This window comes from Epargyreus clarus, unplaced genomic scaffold (assembly GCF_041222505.1).
Source record: "Epargyreus clarus isolate Ecla_fem2 unplaced genomic scaffold, WU_Ecla_fem_2.2 ptg000004l, whole genome shotgun sequence".
Taxonomy (NCBI): domain Eukaryota; kingdom Metazoa; phylum Arthropoda; class Insecta; order Lepidoptera; family Hesperiidae; genus Epargyreus; species Epargyreus clarus.
In genome coordinates, this window is record NW_027332212.1 from 15,148,316 (window position 1) to 15,165,273 (window position 16,958).

Consider the following 16,958-nt stretch of genomic DNA (forward strand, 5'->3'; position numbering starts at 1 on the left):
ATCACTCTGCTGGCACTCCAATCCAATTTTGGAATTGTAGCTAATGCTGGCACTAACAGATTTTTATTTTATAGACTTCAAAAAATAAAGGAAATAAAAAAAAAGGAAGTTTGGTTGTAAGTATTTTTTTGCAAATTACGTTGACCAAAACAATATTACTTTACTAACCCCTTCGATGCAAATCTACTTTTCGCTTGAAATAAACAACCAAATGTAACAGTATACATGTAATACAAATTAAAACTACAGTACCTAGAGATACACCCCGTCCTGACACTCCTGACTCACTTGTACCCGATAATTAAAATGTAAATGATCTCCAACATCCTCATCTATACAACGCCCATTAAACCGTAGCACACACAATAATCTAAGTGATATAAATATACATATTGCCTATATCCTGTACCATGAGTTGTTAGTTTGTGGTCTTCTTAGAGGTTGAAACTCGGTCTTTCCGACGCCCCCCGACGGAAGTTCAAATTCTAGACACACACACCTTTGATTTTTCACAGCTATGTGCGTCTCAGAAACTAATGATTCCTAGCTATAGTGTTAAGACAATATCGTGAGGAAACTTAAACGCCTGACATTTTTTTTTAATTTCTCAAAGGTGTGTGAAGTCTACCAAAATGGCACTTGGCCAGCGAGGTGGCCTAGACCCGTCTGACACGGGTACCCATCAGTGGGACAGTAATGGGTTGATGACGGGTCGGATTGCTGCCGCCGTCAACAGAGCAGTTATGGGACACACCGGCCATTATTTTTGATGCTAGTTGACTACACGAGAACGTACGGGAGCGATCCGTCACACGTACGTTAGTAGGGAACGGTAGTGATCACGTGTGTTCCAAATTCGTGCGAGGGACCATGTATTATGGCAAACTTTAGGAAAGATGTCCAAAATGCTGATTATCAAGAGAACATCTCGAGTCTCAATCAACGCCCCTCAGTAATAATCACTTTATTCAATGATTTGAACCAAAGATCGACATTTGACAATTACTTCACACTAGACATTGTTATTTTTCGATGTTTGGTAGGCAAAACATTAGATAGATTGATTATTAATAAGGCGTTAATCGCATCTGGTATCCGCCGACATTCAACTCGAGATAACAATGACGTCGCGTAGTTAGATGATTTGGATGAAACAACTCCATATTGGTTTGCAAAGCTAAAGTTTTAATCTAGACATCTAAATGATTCAGATATCCGCTTTAATGCGGATGGGTGACATAAAACATCCTACTGTTCGGCTGTGACAGTAGAAAGTAAGCGTTTAGACTAGTCTAGTCTTCAGTAAACCAGTTAGAAAGTTTCCATAATAAACAAATCAATCTTGTCTTATAAAACAATGAAACACAATACCAAATTCCTTGTTTTTAACGCCACAGTCTTATCTACAACATTGAAGTTGATGCGAATGTGATGTTACAGTATTCCTAAACAATGAAATCACAGCTGTCAAGATGTCTACAGAGAATCACGAGGTAAATAAACAATCAAAGAGCGACCCGTGTTTTGGCAACACTTCTCTGTTATAACAAACAAGCATTTGCTCCTATAAATTTACTAATATCTATAAAATAAACAGTTTATACAGTAAGGGCTTTTTTGTTTACGAGGAGGAAACCTTCAAAGGGTACCCGGTGCCGTGGGAGCGACGCAGGATTATGTGGGATTCTTATCGTACTAAAACCTCCACGGTGGCCGTCCTCGGCGCTGCGTAGAAGGCTCCGAGATCTCCAAAGGAACGCAACCGGAGTTCTCTTGGCACGTTGCCTATCAAGGGCCTATCACGCGGGTTTGTGCCTGCCTGCAATTCAGGTCCTCATGCGTGCCACTTATATTCTAATGGTTCATAAATATTTTCATGGCATTAACTCATACGCACACGCAAACGTGAAAAGATTGCAGCGTTTTGTTTCACGCCTGCGGGTATGACACGCACGCGGTTATAAACCCTCGTGGAAAGAGAAACGTCATAAGTCCCTCTCAAATCAGGATGCTCAATGTTATGGGATCCATTAGTCATATCATCTACAAATACACAGTTTCGCTTCACCGCTGCGGTGCCAAAACACCTTTCTATATATGTTTTGATTTGACAAGTACAACGACTTTTATGAACCGCTTCAACTTATGAGTACTCCACAACAAATATGGCACCTGCATTCTTACATGCATGTCAGTAACATAACATGTCTTCCGTTAACATAATAATATAATTAAGCCATTTAACAATCAATGGATATTATTTTTATCTTTTTACTATATACACATAAACAATGATTCTAGATAACAGAATCTTTAAAGATTTGCTTAATTTATAGTACTACAGCATTATAATATAAATCTACAGTATCTACACCCACATTACAACCGTTGTCGTCACACATTCATGCGTATCTCAATTGATTGATAAGAGTTGCGTACGCGCATCCACGTCAATTAACTGTTATTTGATAGCTCAATTAGGAGATACTTGAGCACAAACGCTAAATTACGTACATTCCATTACTAATTCTTGGTATTTATATTTTTATAATGCTTTAAAGAAACTTTAAATGTTACTTTAATTAGAAAAAAATACTAGTAGTGTATTAATATTAGATTTATTAATTTTATGCACTTCTCGGAGTCTATAATTTGTAATTTATATCGTTTTCTTCGGGTGATTTATAGGTAAAGCACTATTGTTGACTGACACCTATGCTAGTCATTAAATTCCCTTATGTTCCCATTTTTAAGGTGAAATAAGGCAATAAAAACAATAATTTAGTAATGGACCAATAGAAACATTAACAAGAAAGTCTCTTTGATAAAAGATGTTTGTCCAACACGATCACATCGATAAATATTTATATTTTATAATTTTTATATTTCCCACGAACAAAACAGAAATGTTTTGGATGTATTGCAAACAAGTTTCAATTCAGCAGATGGTGTATGTTTAGGATGATTTACTCGTGTGCACTATTTCGACAACACATGCACATTTACAATGTAGGTACTTACATGTAACCTAATTTACACGATTAATTCATGCTTAGCAAAATCAAATATCTCTATTTTTCCATACTCATCAAAACTTAGTGACTTACCAATAGAAACTTTAAGAGTCAAGTTTATTCGTTAAAATAGTGAAAAAAATAAGATTAAATTAATTAAAACTGATTAGTTTCTAACACATTCTTCAATTTTTGAATTATACAAACAGTCAAAGGCATTACTGTAATAAATCCATCTAGACTAATAAATAGATTTAAAATGTCAGTCTGGTATTTAGAAATTACTTTCACTTTCTAAGCTTAAAAGCTTATTTGCACAATAATAAACTCTTGATTAAATTTTCCGTCGGTGATTAATATAATTTTAAACGGAGACAACTTTGACGCAATTATACAAAATTCTACAATCTGCAATATGCTTCTCTGAAATATTATTTTACTCTAGAAAATACATCAGACTTTTAAGTAAAAAAAATCACACAAGGTTCACAAAGTTGCCTACAGGCAGACATTTACCTATATCTTTACAATGTACATAAAAGTCGACGACTTTTCTAATATTCGGTCAGAAATATTATGTATGCAATTTTGCCGATCAGCCGGCAGCTTGATGTGGCAATATTAGCTTGACATGGCAATATCGAGCGCAATCGGTAGTGATCAAGCTCGACTCGACGATCAAAGCCCCGCTCAAGAGTCTCCAGTCATCTGTAGACACCTCGCTACCATAACATCTATGCACTATGATCTCCCCTTACACTACAACCAGACGTTTTAATCCCTTCGTAGATATGGTCTGATTATGATAAAAAAACGTCGTTCGATATCAGATATTCGTATTTGTACATTTATTTTAAGGCGTCCGAAGTAGTCCGAATTTAATACGAAACTTCCCAGTAGTACAAAGATCACTTAACCCATTTGACACGCAAAAATTTTCGGGTTCAATTCGAGGCCAAGGAAATATCTAAATATAAATTGTGTTCTGGATCTGGGTATTCTTATCTTTGTTTTTGTCCATGGAACCGCCGACACATAATTCCTTAAATGTGCATACGGCTACGCTTATTACCTCTGATACCGCTTATAGCTCGTAGCTTACTCTCAAATCTTTACACACAAAGATAAACCAATCCACATACATATAACTAGACAAGCAAAGGCGAAGTGTTACAGTGATCTCGTGAGCGGGACCGGTCCACGAACCGGTCGCAGACGCACGTTGGACCTTCGCACAAGTGCTTAAGCAAACGATTAGCCAAACTATACTTGAATACATACTAGGACGCAAATAAGAGTTCTTCATGTGCAACGACGGTTTTTAAAACTTATTATGTGTACTGCTCACTTTAGGAGTCTATTATTTTTCTAACCCCAAAACTTTCTAACGGCAATATGGAGTAAAACAATCAAATAAACCATAACAGTAAGATCGAAATATTTAGTGTTTAAGATTATATTTAATTTAGTTTAAAATATTATAAAAACAAGAATTGAGCACTGCTTCCTTAATGAAAATCCCCAAGTTAACTCTCGACCCTTCCGTATGTAGTCCTCCCACCCACAAGGGATTTACGCATACTTTAAAAAAAAAATTAACGAAAAAATACAACCGACTTCTATGTCACTACAAAGTAAAAAATAATTCAAATAAATGTTGGTTTAGTATATATTTCTGAAGTCGGCGCTCTATATATTTCGTTGGATAACGATGTTAACAGCGTGTCTAATATGAGCGCCTTCGTCTCTACACAATAAAAATAGAATTATTAAAATCGGTTCACTAACAGCGGAGTAATTCGTGTACATACATAAAAAAAAGATACCGGCCGAATTGATAACCACCTCCTTTTTGAAGTCGGTTAATAAAAAAATATAGAAACTATATGGCTAAGGGTAACTGACACTGCACATTTTTGCTTACCATGTGCTTATGTTGAGGAAGGAAAATAAGAAATATAGACAAAATTTAACGACGTTACGCGTCGTATAAACCGCTGGTATTGATTGCCCTTTGTGTAATAAAATGATTGAAGGTGGAAGGACCCTTTGTGAATAAACTTCGGGAACGCAACCGTCACAAATATTTCAGCTTAAGAGCAGTATTAAGCTCTGCTGCGTTCTGGTTTCCAGGTGTTGATAAGGGAGGGACACATTTCGAAGTCGTTCCAACTGAGTATTAAGAAAGATGAAGCAGCAACTCATTTGTGGCCGACTTCAGGTAGGACTCTGATGTCGATTACAGATATCCTTGGACGGCAGATACCATCAGGTGGACTGTATGATCATTTGCTACTTTTAATTATTATAACAAAACAAAACGAAGGTAAGACGTCGCAGCAAGTCACGTAAACAACAACCGCTAATATATTGGTTAAAGGTCAGTTTTCCAATAAATAAACATCACAATGAGGTAACAAACAATGACTGTCGGAAAATTCTAGTGCATAATTGAACACGATTGAAAATTACAATTCATTCGCATTAATATTGACGGAATCATTGAATAGTTTAAATACCCATTTATGTTAGATATTTAAACTTTGGAGTAAATTACTTTAATTATTTTTACTGTTTTGGGTCCTACGACCAATACCTACTGAAATTTAAATTGTTTACAATGTTTACTGTCATCGCACCTAGACCAATTAAGTTAACGAAATGAACGAGTAATATAGTCGTGGAAAATTTAATAGTTAGTAGGTACTAAATCTGCCCGAAAAAAGATGGCGACTTCTGCACTCATCCACACACTAGAATTCCCTGTGTCGTGGATGCCATGGATACACACACAGGCGAATACACAAGTACCCAGATTCAGAAATCTAAATTTATCATTAAGATCCGTCTGGCCGAGAATCGAACCCGGGACCCTCTGCGCGTGAGACCGGCGGTGACCGCTCAGCCACACGAGTCTAAAATTAGGCGAAATGATTTAAAGTTCTTACAATACTCATAAAATGTCAAATAAACCAAAATGCGTTATATATTTATCTTTGGAATTTAAATTATTTTATACAAAACAAATTACAATATATTGATTTCTACCAGTATTTCGCCATTATTTATATTGCTGAATATATATATATGAGTAAGGCCGTCGATTTTGCAAGCAATAATCAATCGGCATCGACAGGTAAACGGAAACTTTTACCGTTCGCCCGACCTCCAAAATATCTGACAATGGTTTCTAACTACTGTTTTTAGCTAGGCATATCTACAGCCGTTTTATTAGGTTACTTACTTTATTAACGATATAGACTAAGTCTGTGAGTGAAAAATAGAAACGTATTTAGGTATAAAATAAGTAACTATTATAAGCAATGATTGCCTGAGGGTATGATAATTTGGATGTAGTGTGGGTCCCAGGTCTTTAAATTCGATTTTTTAAGTCATGTTATAAATTATCACTGAATTAATATAACATTATATTAAAACAAACAAATGGTTTGATAATTTGAATCATAATAACGTCACTAGAAACAATGTCACTTCCACAGTGGAACCACTTCCAGTGACGACAATATTTTATTTATGAGTCCTTAGCCTGCTGTCTCCAAAAAGGCAAAAATATTCTCAATAGTCTATAGCCCTATTAATACTACGACTATATCGTATTTAGAAACGAAAAATAGCAGCGAAATCAACGTCTACTTCAGCGAATCCAGTCCTCACTCAATTTGGGGATAAGTCTTTGAAAATCCCTGAATAGGATGAAAGATTCCAGCCAACCGTAATCTTAAGATACATTGTATAAAGAACTATTCATAAGACGTACCGAATAAACGTTTTATTTGTAGAAAAACACGTGTAGCCCGTGAAGCGAGAGATGTGCCGGAAATGGGGAGAAGCAGAGGATCCCATGCTCCAGTGCGTCCCTTAATGACGAGAAAATACGTTCTACCATATTTGTACCACACAAAAAAATTGGCGAAGTGCGATTCGAACTCACACACAGAGGGATCCGTACAGTTGATTTTTTTTATTTGTAGTATTTGTTATCACAGCAACTTTTTACATTACATTTATTTTTTAGAAATTTGTTTTATTAATATGCATATACCGAATTTTTTTACGGATGTTGTAATAATAACTTTCAGACAATATTAAATGTAACATTGTAGTTGACCATTCACTTTGTGTCTTTTATACTCATTTTAGATGATTTCCTAAAAAAGTTTTCGATAAAATTCTCAAAAAATTAAATCTAGATAAATATCGAACTCCATTTAAAATAATATTTGATATTGTTAATAACAAAATGTCCTCAAAATGCTACATACCTAATATAAAGACCTGTCATTTAAAATTATAATACTTACAAATAAGTAGATCGTTTTACTTTACTTACCTAGTAGTTGCGTGAAACGTAAACCGCGTTACGCAAGTTACCGGCAAACCATTGGCAATATCCTCTCTGGTATAATCCTAGGATAATTGTGACGAATTACGCATTTTGCAAAGAATTGCATTCGCCAACTAGTTTTCAAGAATGTGCGCACGAATTACTTACATAAATACTTAGTAATTTATTAGCGGATTTTTTTGATGTCGTCGTTGTCACACATTACTGTCCAATCCTGGGCATGGGTCTCCTCTCTCAGAGAAATAGGAGTGAAACTCAGTCAAACACGCTAGTCAAATCTCATTTCAAACCATATAACTTTTTTTTTATAATATAAGAGTAGCAGACGAGCATACAGTCCACCTGATGGTAAGTGGCTACTGCCGCCCATGGACATCTGTAATCAACCCCAGATAGGATTAGATATTCCTACGTTAGGTCGGCCACAGATGCGCCGCTACCCCTGAGGACTAAGTTGGAACACCTCGGTCAGTCTGTCTCCCTTACCGCACCATTGTTTATCATCATCTCATGCGTCTTACAACCGAAGATTTTTAGAGCTAGAATTAATTCTCATTCCGTGAAACATGGACATGTTACGACATTCGGACGTTTAATTGCGCTGACGCTGGGCGGGCGGAGAGTGAGATAGATAGCAAACTTGGGCCAGTAAGACACATTTAATCTTGTCTTACGTCTGAACGGTATTGATTAACTCATTTCCAGAACTTTTAGTCTTACTATCCTACTCGTCGACCGGTTTTAGGATCATCTTATATATAAAATTCTCGTGTCACGGTGTTAGTTACCGTACTCCTCCGAAACGGCTTTACCGATTTTTACCAAATTTTACATGCATATTCAGTAGGTCTGAGAATCAGCTACTATGTATTTTTCATACCCCTAAGTTATAAGGGTTGTTCACCCTTAACATTTTTTATTTATATGGCAGCACAACGTTTGCCAGGTCAGCTAAGCATATATAAAAGTATATCCCTACGTTATAATTTAATCATAGAATGGTAGTAAAACGTTTGCAATTTCTTCAGTTTCACAAACTTACATTAAATACTATGCTTAATTATCGCCTAATAAATTTCTAATTACTACGTGCTTATTTCAGTGCAAGGCGTTTATGTAAATGCAACTGTTTTCAGACACTTCCATAAATATTCAATACTTAAAGCTTTCTTTGCAACATGTAAAAAATTATCACAAATCCGATATTATTGATCTTGAAAACTAAATTTGAGAACCGCATAACTATGCCTTGTTACTTCCAATTCAGAAGATATTACAAACACTGCTACTATTAAGTAGAAATAGTTATGACTGAGATGCCGCCGCAATTAAACAACAAACAGTTCTTATTCCTTCCTTCCTTCATATTATATTACATGGGACCAAAAAGACAATTTTATAGCGTCTCGTGTCCGGTCGGTAATATATTTCTTAAAATATTTCATTTGAATTTCTTTGTTCTCAGAAATCTAATAAAGAAAAAAAAAGAATAGTGTTTCTAATTTAAAATTTGTTCTCTACAAAAAATTCTCGGAGGAAAATCCTTACTCGCCCTGTTAAAGAATCAATCATCGTTCCTCTAATTTGTTCTATGAAAACATATTTCATGTCTGCACTTGTAACATCAACAATCACAAAAGCATTATTCCATACATACAATACATACATACATACAGCAGAACGATTATGCAAGGCCGTTGTCTCATTAACGATTTCCGCCGTTCGTCTATCATCTCCCTGTGACACCATTTACGGAGTCTTTGACCTTCAAACGTTTTGCTTATGTAAAGATCAGCAACCCGACTTAATCTACGACAGGTGTTTGTACCAAGGGGGCGAATTCTATCGTCAATCTTATTAAGGTTCGTAAGGCCTATATTTCATTAGAACCCTTTGTGGTTAGTCTACGGGGGCGCCACACCTATACCTACTATGTTCTGGTTTGAAGGGTGTGGTAAGGGAGATAACCTACTCCGAGGCGTTCCACCTTAGCCCTCAGGGGAAGCGGCGCAACCGTGGCCGACCTTAGGTAGGAATATCTAGTCCTATCTGGGGTTGATTACAATGTCCTAAAAAAAACAATGTCCTAAAAAAAAAGAGAATAATTATTATTAAAAAAAAAGACAAACCCGCTAAGTTTCTTACCGATTCTTCTCAGTAGAAGTCGCGGTCCGATCCGATAGTAGTTTAAACTAGTTTAAGAAAAATATTGTACCTGACAATTTGTAAGTGCCGTCGTTGGCCTATACAAAAATAAATATATTTCATTTCATTTCATTGTCCATGGGCGGCAGTGGCCACTTACCATCAGGTGGACTGTATACTCGTCTTCTACTCCTATATTATAAAGAAAAATGTCCGTAAAGCCCAAATTTCCATCGTAATTTACCTCCATGTCAAATTATCTCGGTACGAAATTATCCATTTGACCCTAAAACGTTTTTCGCGTGTAAACTGGCCGGTTCTAGCCTTGCGCTCTTTAGCATTATTAATGGCTCTAGCATATTCGATTTCACGTAGGACTTGTAACTGATATTGTATCCTGTCATATTGTGATCGATGTCTTTGTGTTCAATCTTACCAATAGGTCTCTGACCTTAAAACGTTTTTCTGATACAATATGTACAAGCTTTCAATACTAAATCATGTCATCGAAAGCTACAAGGAGCTCGATAACTGGTATGAACATTTGCCACAAGAATAATTGCAACTCAAAACAATTGACAAAAAAACAACAGGTTATTCAAGAAGACCACATCTCATTCGATTGTAATGGCGTTTAAACAGAAAATTACAAAATCCATCGATACCGGAAACATTTATTACAATTAAATATTATAAAACAAATACTGATGTGAATCAGTGCATATCCCGTGCCGATAGCTCGTTTGGCAACTCCCCCTTCCGCAAGCGACGCTGAGACAAATCGGCAATTTGTCACAGCCGAATTCACCAAACGACTGACTGGAGTTGAAACATTGGAGATTGAATATGCCTCTTTTTATTGGGTGTAACTTTAATCCTGCAGCTGGATTCGAGTGTTTTACCATAACCGGGAAATGTTTAGAGTTGTGGATTGTCAGTAATAGTCAGTAAAATCTTTAAGTCACTCCGTGCAACTCACAGGTGAAAATATTTATAATGTAGCCCATTTTCCTTTGCTATAAAATTAGATGCAAGGAAGCCAGTTTCTCTGATACACTTGCTGTGTTTTGTCAGTATCTTATCACTCATCCATACACCCATTAATCGACAGAAGTCTTCTGTCCACAGATAGATCATGTAGCAAAGAAATATACGAGTAGTTGTAGTGGCCATCCTTGACTGTGGACGTCGATTGTGACAATAAATAAATCACTTAGCAGGATACTTCTCTCTCTATCCTTTACAAAATCTATCAGGAGGTACTCGTACGACATCTACAAAACATAATGTGTTGCAAATGTAGAGCTCACCACAAGTAAGAAGCAAAAACACATCAGAAACATCACTTGTGACTCGTCCACACACGACTAGTTTTTGCTCAATCTATGATATCGTATTCAAATTACAAGCGTCAATAAGTTATTAACGCGTTGTTTTATATCATCGGGAGGGACAGTCATTATTACATGGTATACGTAATCTTACGTAAGATCGATATCTCATTTCCTCAATTTTGCAAAGAGATCAAAATAACAAAGATTAATTTCCTCTTTTAATCTTGATTTATCTTTCGAAATAACCTTACAATTTGTACCTTTGATATCCTAATACCTATATGAATTGTTACTACCATAATAGAGTTTTACTAAGGAATTAAAACGTATATGGGTGGGTACTTATTAAATATCTGTTTTTCATTAACATCGTTTCAAAGGATTTACAAAAAGCTTGATATTTAATGTTTATTTTTGTAAATGGAAATTAAGCGCATCAATCAAGAAGGGATTTAGTAAAAAATTATTATTTGATACAACACCCTAATTAATCATCCCTCTCTCGACCGGCTTCCAACTGGAAAAACATGAAGTGGTTTTGACGTTTACTTAGAACTAAAATAATTAGGATTCATCTATATCCCTATACCCTTCGATTTACATCAGTAATGTCTAAATTATGTAGCGTAATGGTAGCTACCATTACGCTACATAATTGGAAGTAAATAGATACCTATCTTATTACTTCCAATTATGTTTTGGTGTTTTCACAAGTTTCAGCTATTTTTAACTCTAAACAAAATCTCAAAATAATCACCGATTTCAACTACAAATGCTGGTCTTCAAACAGATTTTTTTAATCATACCTTAGAATTCTCTCAATCAACACACCTTTTAAACAACATTGAACTAAATTACAATAGGTTTATTTGTTAAAGCTACAATGTAAGAGATACGTAGATTAAACTAACAACACTGGGTTATAAATTATTTAAAATTGCACACGATGACACCGCGCGGACATCGCGAGCACGCCCAGTCTCCACCTATCGTATTCAGTGTATCTTTTTCATTCTTGATACTTGCATGCTTTTTGTCTAAGTATTTATTTAATTAAACTGCGTATCACCCTTTTTGGTAATGATAAAGTAGAAAAGCAGCAAAAGCAGTGATAGCCTAGTGGTTAAGAAACGCGGCCTCTCGATCGAGGGGTCCGAGGTTCAAATCCCAGGCACGCACCTCTGATTTTCAAATTTATGTGCGTATTAGAAATTAATTATCACTTGCTTAAACGGTGAAGGAAAACATCATGAGGAAACCTGCATACCTGAGAGATTTATAAAAAATCTTAAAGGTATGTGAAGTCTACCAATACGCACTTGGCCAGCGCGGTGGACTATGGCCTAATCCTTCTCATTCTGAGAGGAGACCCGTGCCCAGCAGTGGGACAGTAATGGGTTGATGATGATGATGATGAAAGTAGAAAAAAGAGAAACCCACATCGTACATAATAACGTAAATAAAGACATTAGAAAAGAAAAAATATAAAACGTAGAAACGAGGACGGGAGCATAAAACCTAAGGTTTTAGGAAAAGAAAGTTCATAAAGCAAATTCGATAAACTCATTTAATATTCTCGTAAAAGCGTTAATTTTATACGAAACGAGTTTTTACTCCATCGTCCTAATTCCGAGTTTTGTGAAAAAGTTTAACGAATCGTGGGGTCGTTACTCTCGCCCATCCAAGACAATTGTGTAAGAGCACATAAAATTGTGCGTAACTCTCCATTTTCAAGGTTCAAAGTTGTCTGCCCTGTAATTTATAACATACCGCAGTACAGCCTGCTCTAATTTATCTCGGTTGTACAAAAGCTTCGTAATTTCTAAACGTTTTTAATTACGTAAGCGTCGTTAACGAGAAAAAACTTTAGTTTCGCACTTTACTTTCTAGATAATTTAGAATCTAGCGAGCTAGTGACTAAGAAACATTTGTCAAGGGTGATAAATTTCTAAGGACTCGTCGCCTCCCATTTAAGTGCAGCAACGGAAGATAAGCTCAAACTGTACGATCACTAGAACTATTTCTGCGCGCCACATTCATCTATTGTAAGGAGAGTTCTATCAAGACTTGTAGTCTATTCAATCTTTCTTTGTCTTCGGCTGTCACGCGGACAAAGCGATAGACAACGGAATGGCGTGGAAATCGGACTAATGCTAATACATATCTATATTTAAAACAAAGGACTAGTAAGTAGTTTATGGTACAATGACCTTGTCTTTCCGCGTAGTACTTTAGCACTGTACTATTTCCCAAATAGAAGTCGTTAGTCACGTGTGGTCACCGAACAAAATACGGGATTAATATCTGGCTTGGATATTGATTTTTTGTCGTAAAGAAAGTAGCTCTTTCGAAGCTACTCTTTATTAGGAACAATTTATATTATACGAGCTTTTGCCCGCGGCTTCGCTTGCGTTACGAAGTAATATTTTCATCCCCTATTTTATCCCCTTGGGGGTAAAATTGATCAAAATCCTTTCTGAGTGGATGCCTACGTCATAAAATCTACCTGCATGCCAAATTTCAGCCCGATCCATCAGTCCAGTCACCTTTGAGTTATATATATTTAGATTATTATACAGTTACTTTTCGCCAAAGGGTCGCATTACCATGTAATCAGTCAATCATCGGTCTACTAATCCTTTAGGACAAAATTACAAGTAGCTTAACTTGCTTGAACTATTAAGTTATGGTTTCATATTCATTTACTTTCACAAGGAACAAGGTATCATCCATATCTACAAAATCGTAGAAATAACTCTTTTCAAGCTCATAAAATCATTACTGTCCGTACAGAGCTGAAAATCAATTGCATAAACGGAGCGCATTAACCTTCACAAACATCTTGTGGAGCATCACGTTTTATATTTGAATAGACCATAACATAACAATACTGTAGCGTCAATAAATTATGCTGGTCATTCGTTGTCGTTGAATCTTCGGATCAACTAATTTGAGAGGTCCGTTTATTGCTTGTCTCATTTAGGCAGAGACAGATAATTAATCGAGTTACGTTTATTTGCTTCAACAATCGGAGAAACATACCAATATAACAATCGCATAAGGTTTCTACGAGAGTTACTACTTTCCATTAGATCGCATATGAGCAACCGCGGCTTAGGCTGGATGTTTTCGGGGGCGGCAATATTTTGTAAGCATATAGAAGACTGTTTTTGTCATCTACTTACTGGGTGGCAAATTCTTTAACGTCCTTTTTTGCCCACAAATTTAACAAAGATTGCCCGCTTCTGCATTAGATGATCAGTCAAGTTATTTATTTATTTGATGTACAAGTATTTTTAGGATGAGGAAAAGTCCTCTTAAAGACGAGTGGTATCATGGTGAATTATAAAACGCGAGAAGCATACTCCAGTGATTACTTTAACTTATTTCATGGGAATACACAGAATAAAGTTGCTACCTTTAAATCTTTCGATTTTACGTCCTGCACTAGACCCCAGTCAATCGACATATCTCTCGTCGCCATATAAATTGTTCCGCCTTATTGTCCACATCCTAACAAGGATGTTGTTGTATGCTTATCAGCGGTTGTCGGCGGAGATTGTCGCCTGAAACGCCCAGATCATCGCTCTCTGCGGTCACCTTGATATGGTCACTGCACGAGAACGAAGTCGTGAATTTATATACGCCATATAGAGCACGAATTTTGTAATTTCCCCTTTAACATACACCCATACAAGACTAATTTCATGTATTATAAATATTAATATTTTGTTAGAGAACTTATCATATCAAAGCTAGACAAGCTCTAAGTTTTGGTAAATACATTAATAAATATTCAAAAAAATATTTTCATTTGTTAAAATGGAACTGAGATAATTTATAGGCAAATAATAGTATCATCTTTCCCACTAAGACATAAAAAAATCATTTCGGAATCAAATAGAGATTCATAGTGATTTAAGATGTTGCACAAACACAATTCAATATTTACAAAGGCAACATCATATTTGTGATCCCCGCAAAATAAACCTATTTTTACCAAGGTGCTTCCTATATTATCAGTATATTTGATTTCCTGTTTTATCAGCATCATGGCAACTATATTATTTATACATTCATTTGGAGAAAAACTGGTGGGTCAGTGCATACATAAACACATTGTAATATTAATGTTTGTCATGGTCAAGCCCAAATTTGTTGGTTTAAGAATGAGGGTCTCACATATGTATGACACATCACTCACATTATACTTGCAGTGGACAATTTAACATTATTTGTCTATGTAGCAAAAGTTTTAATAATATTGTTAAAAGGTGTTAGAAAAAAGTATGTTAAAGACAGTCCTATAAGAATGTTTCTAAAATATTTGTTAAGTTGAGGATTTAAAAAGATATATAAAAACAATAGGCATTTGATGTCACAATAGCAACAGTATGTATAATTTATTACTGATATAAATATACATTTTTGGAAGTGTTTATATGTTTTATGTGTAGTTTTACTTTATTATTACATTAAAAGCAAGGGGATTTTTATGATTTTAGCTATATATATTTTAACTGTATAAAATACAATAAAAAATGTTTTTAGAAGAAATTATAATGATGTAATATTTACTTAACAATTATGTATGGTCATTATTAATGCATTTAGCATGGTGCATTTTCTCAAAACAAATCCTCTTTCAAATGCAAAGTAAAAATATGAAAATATTTGTTAAATAATAAGGTCATTTATTTTGTTTAAATACTTTTAGCTGTGGAATGATATTGTAACCAATTAAAAAAATATTATTCAAGGCTAGTAATCAATGAGATTGTCTCTTATTTCCTTTTAAGTTCACAAATGCACTGAAAAGTCTGGTTATCTGTTGAACTAAACTTCAGCTTATGTAAACTCCTAGAGCTTTTCAATGAAAAAGTTTACATAACTCTCTATTTTTCAGAATAAGTAAATAGAAAAAAATATATTTTATTTGTTATTCATACCTCCTGTTTTGAATTTAAAATGTTTAAATACCTCAGTTTATAATCCAGCCATTATCAATCTTCAAAATCCTTATCAAACAAATATTTTAATTTATACTGATAGCCAATACATGATAAAATGTTTTTGTCTTTCATCAAACATCTTGTACTGAACTTTAAAACTCATATCAAAATCCTTGAACAAGCCAAACACTGATAAACATACAAATTCTATTCCAAACTCCTTTTACAAGATGTTACAATATTGCCTATAAAATATAATTAAATATCTTTAAGTAATTGTGTTTGTGCAATATATATTTGATCATTTTAAATAGCCCAAAAGTACTTTAATTTACAGAATGTATTAAAAGAAAGAAAGAAAGAAACATTTATTTCGTAGTGGCACTACAATACAATAATAAAATAGAAAATATTAGATAGATGAGCAAATAAAAAAATACAAAAAATAACAATTGTAATAAAATAAAAGTGATATCACATTATATACGGCTATTAGAATCCCTTACCATATGCAGACTGCACTGAATGAGAGTATTGACCTAATAAATTTTTAATCACCTTCGAAAGTTTGTTGGGTAGTGAATGCATACTAGTAATTTTAAACCCTGTATTTATCACGGCTTTCAACAATAAAGGAACTTTTTAAACTATACGTGTCATTCAAAAAACAAAACATTGTACTCCAAACATGACACATATGTGATAAAAAGTTTACAAATAAAGGAATGTACTTACGGCCATCACCATTTCGAACGGGTACTTGTGGACCCTGACTGGGGATACGTATTCTTGGACCATGGTTACTACGGTTAGCTCTACTCTCACTCAGTCCGACACAAGAAAGGATACAGAATCCTGCACAAATCAAACTATTCACACTACAGACATTATGTTCACAGGAGAGTTGTGTAATTACTGTGTCCGTATATTCGTTAATAGTTCATTTACACAGACTCTTCACCCACGATAACACATGACAACAAAATAAACGAACGTCAAATAATAGTCAAATTCCGCGACAAACGACAAGTGAACACAACCACGAAATGAACTGAATTGTTTGCACTGAAGTAGGCAACGAATTGCGAATCCTATCTGTATTTTTTTAATTTCTTTCATGATTTGATCATCTTAGATTCCTATCTTT

The 16,958-nt window shown here is 35.0% G+C and overlaps 1 protein-coding gene across 1 annotated transcript in view; it reads right to left on the minus strand.

The window, feature by feature from the left end:
• Positions 1-16,889, minus strand: part of retm (real-time) — a 75,051-nt gene extending 58,162 nt beyond the window's left edge. The window contains exon 1 of the mRNA XM_073093573.1: positions 16,547-16,889. Coding sequence (XP_072949674.1) covers positions 16,547-16,609 — 63 coding nt within the window. The 5' untranslated portion in view covers positions 16,610-16,889. The remainder of the gene's footprint in view (positions 1-16,546) is intronic.
• Positions 16,890-16,958: the final 69 nt, after the last annotated feature.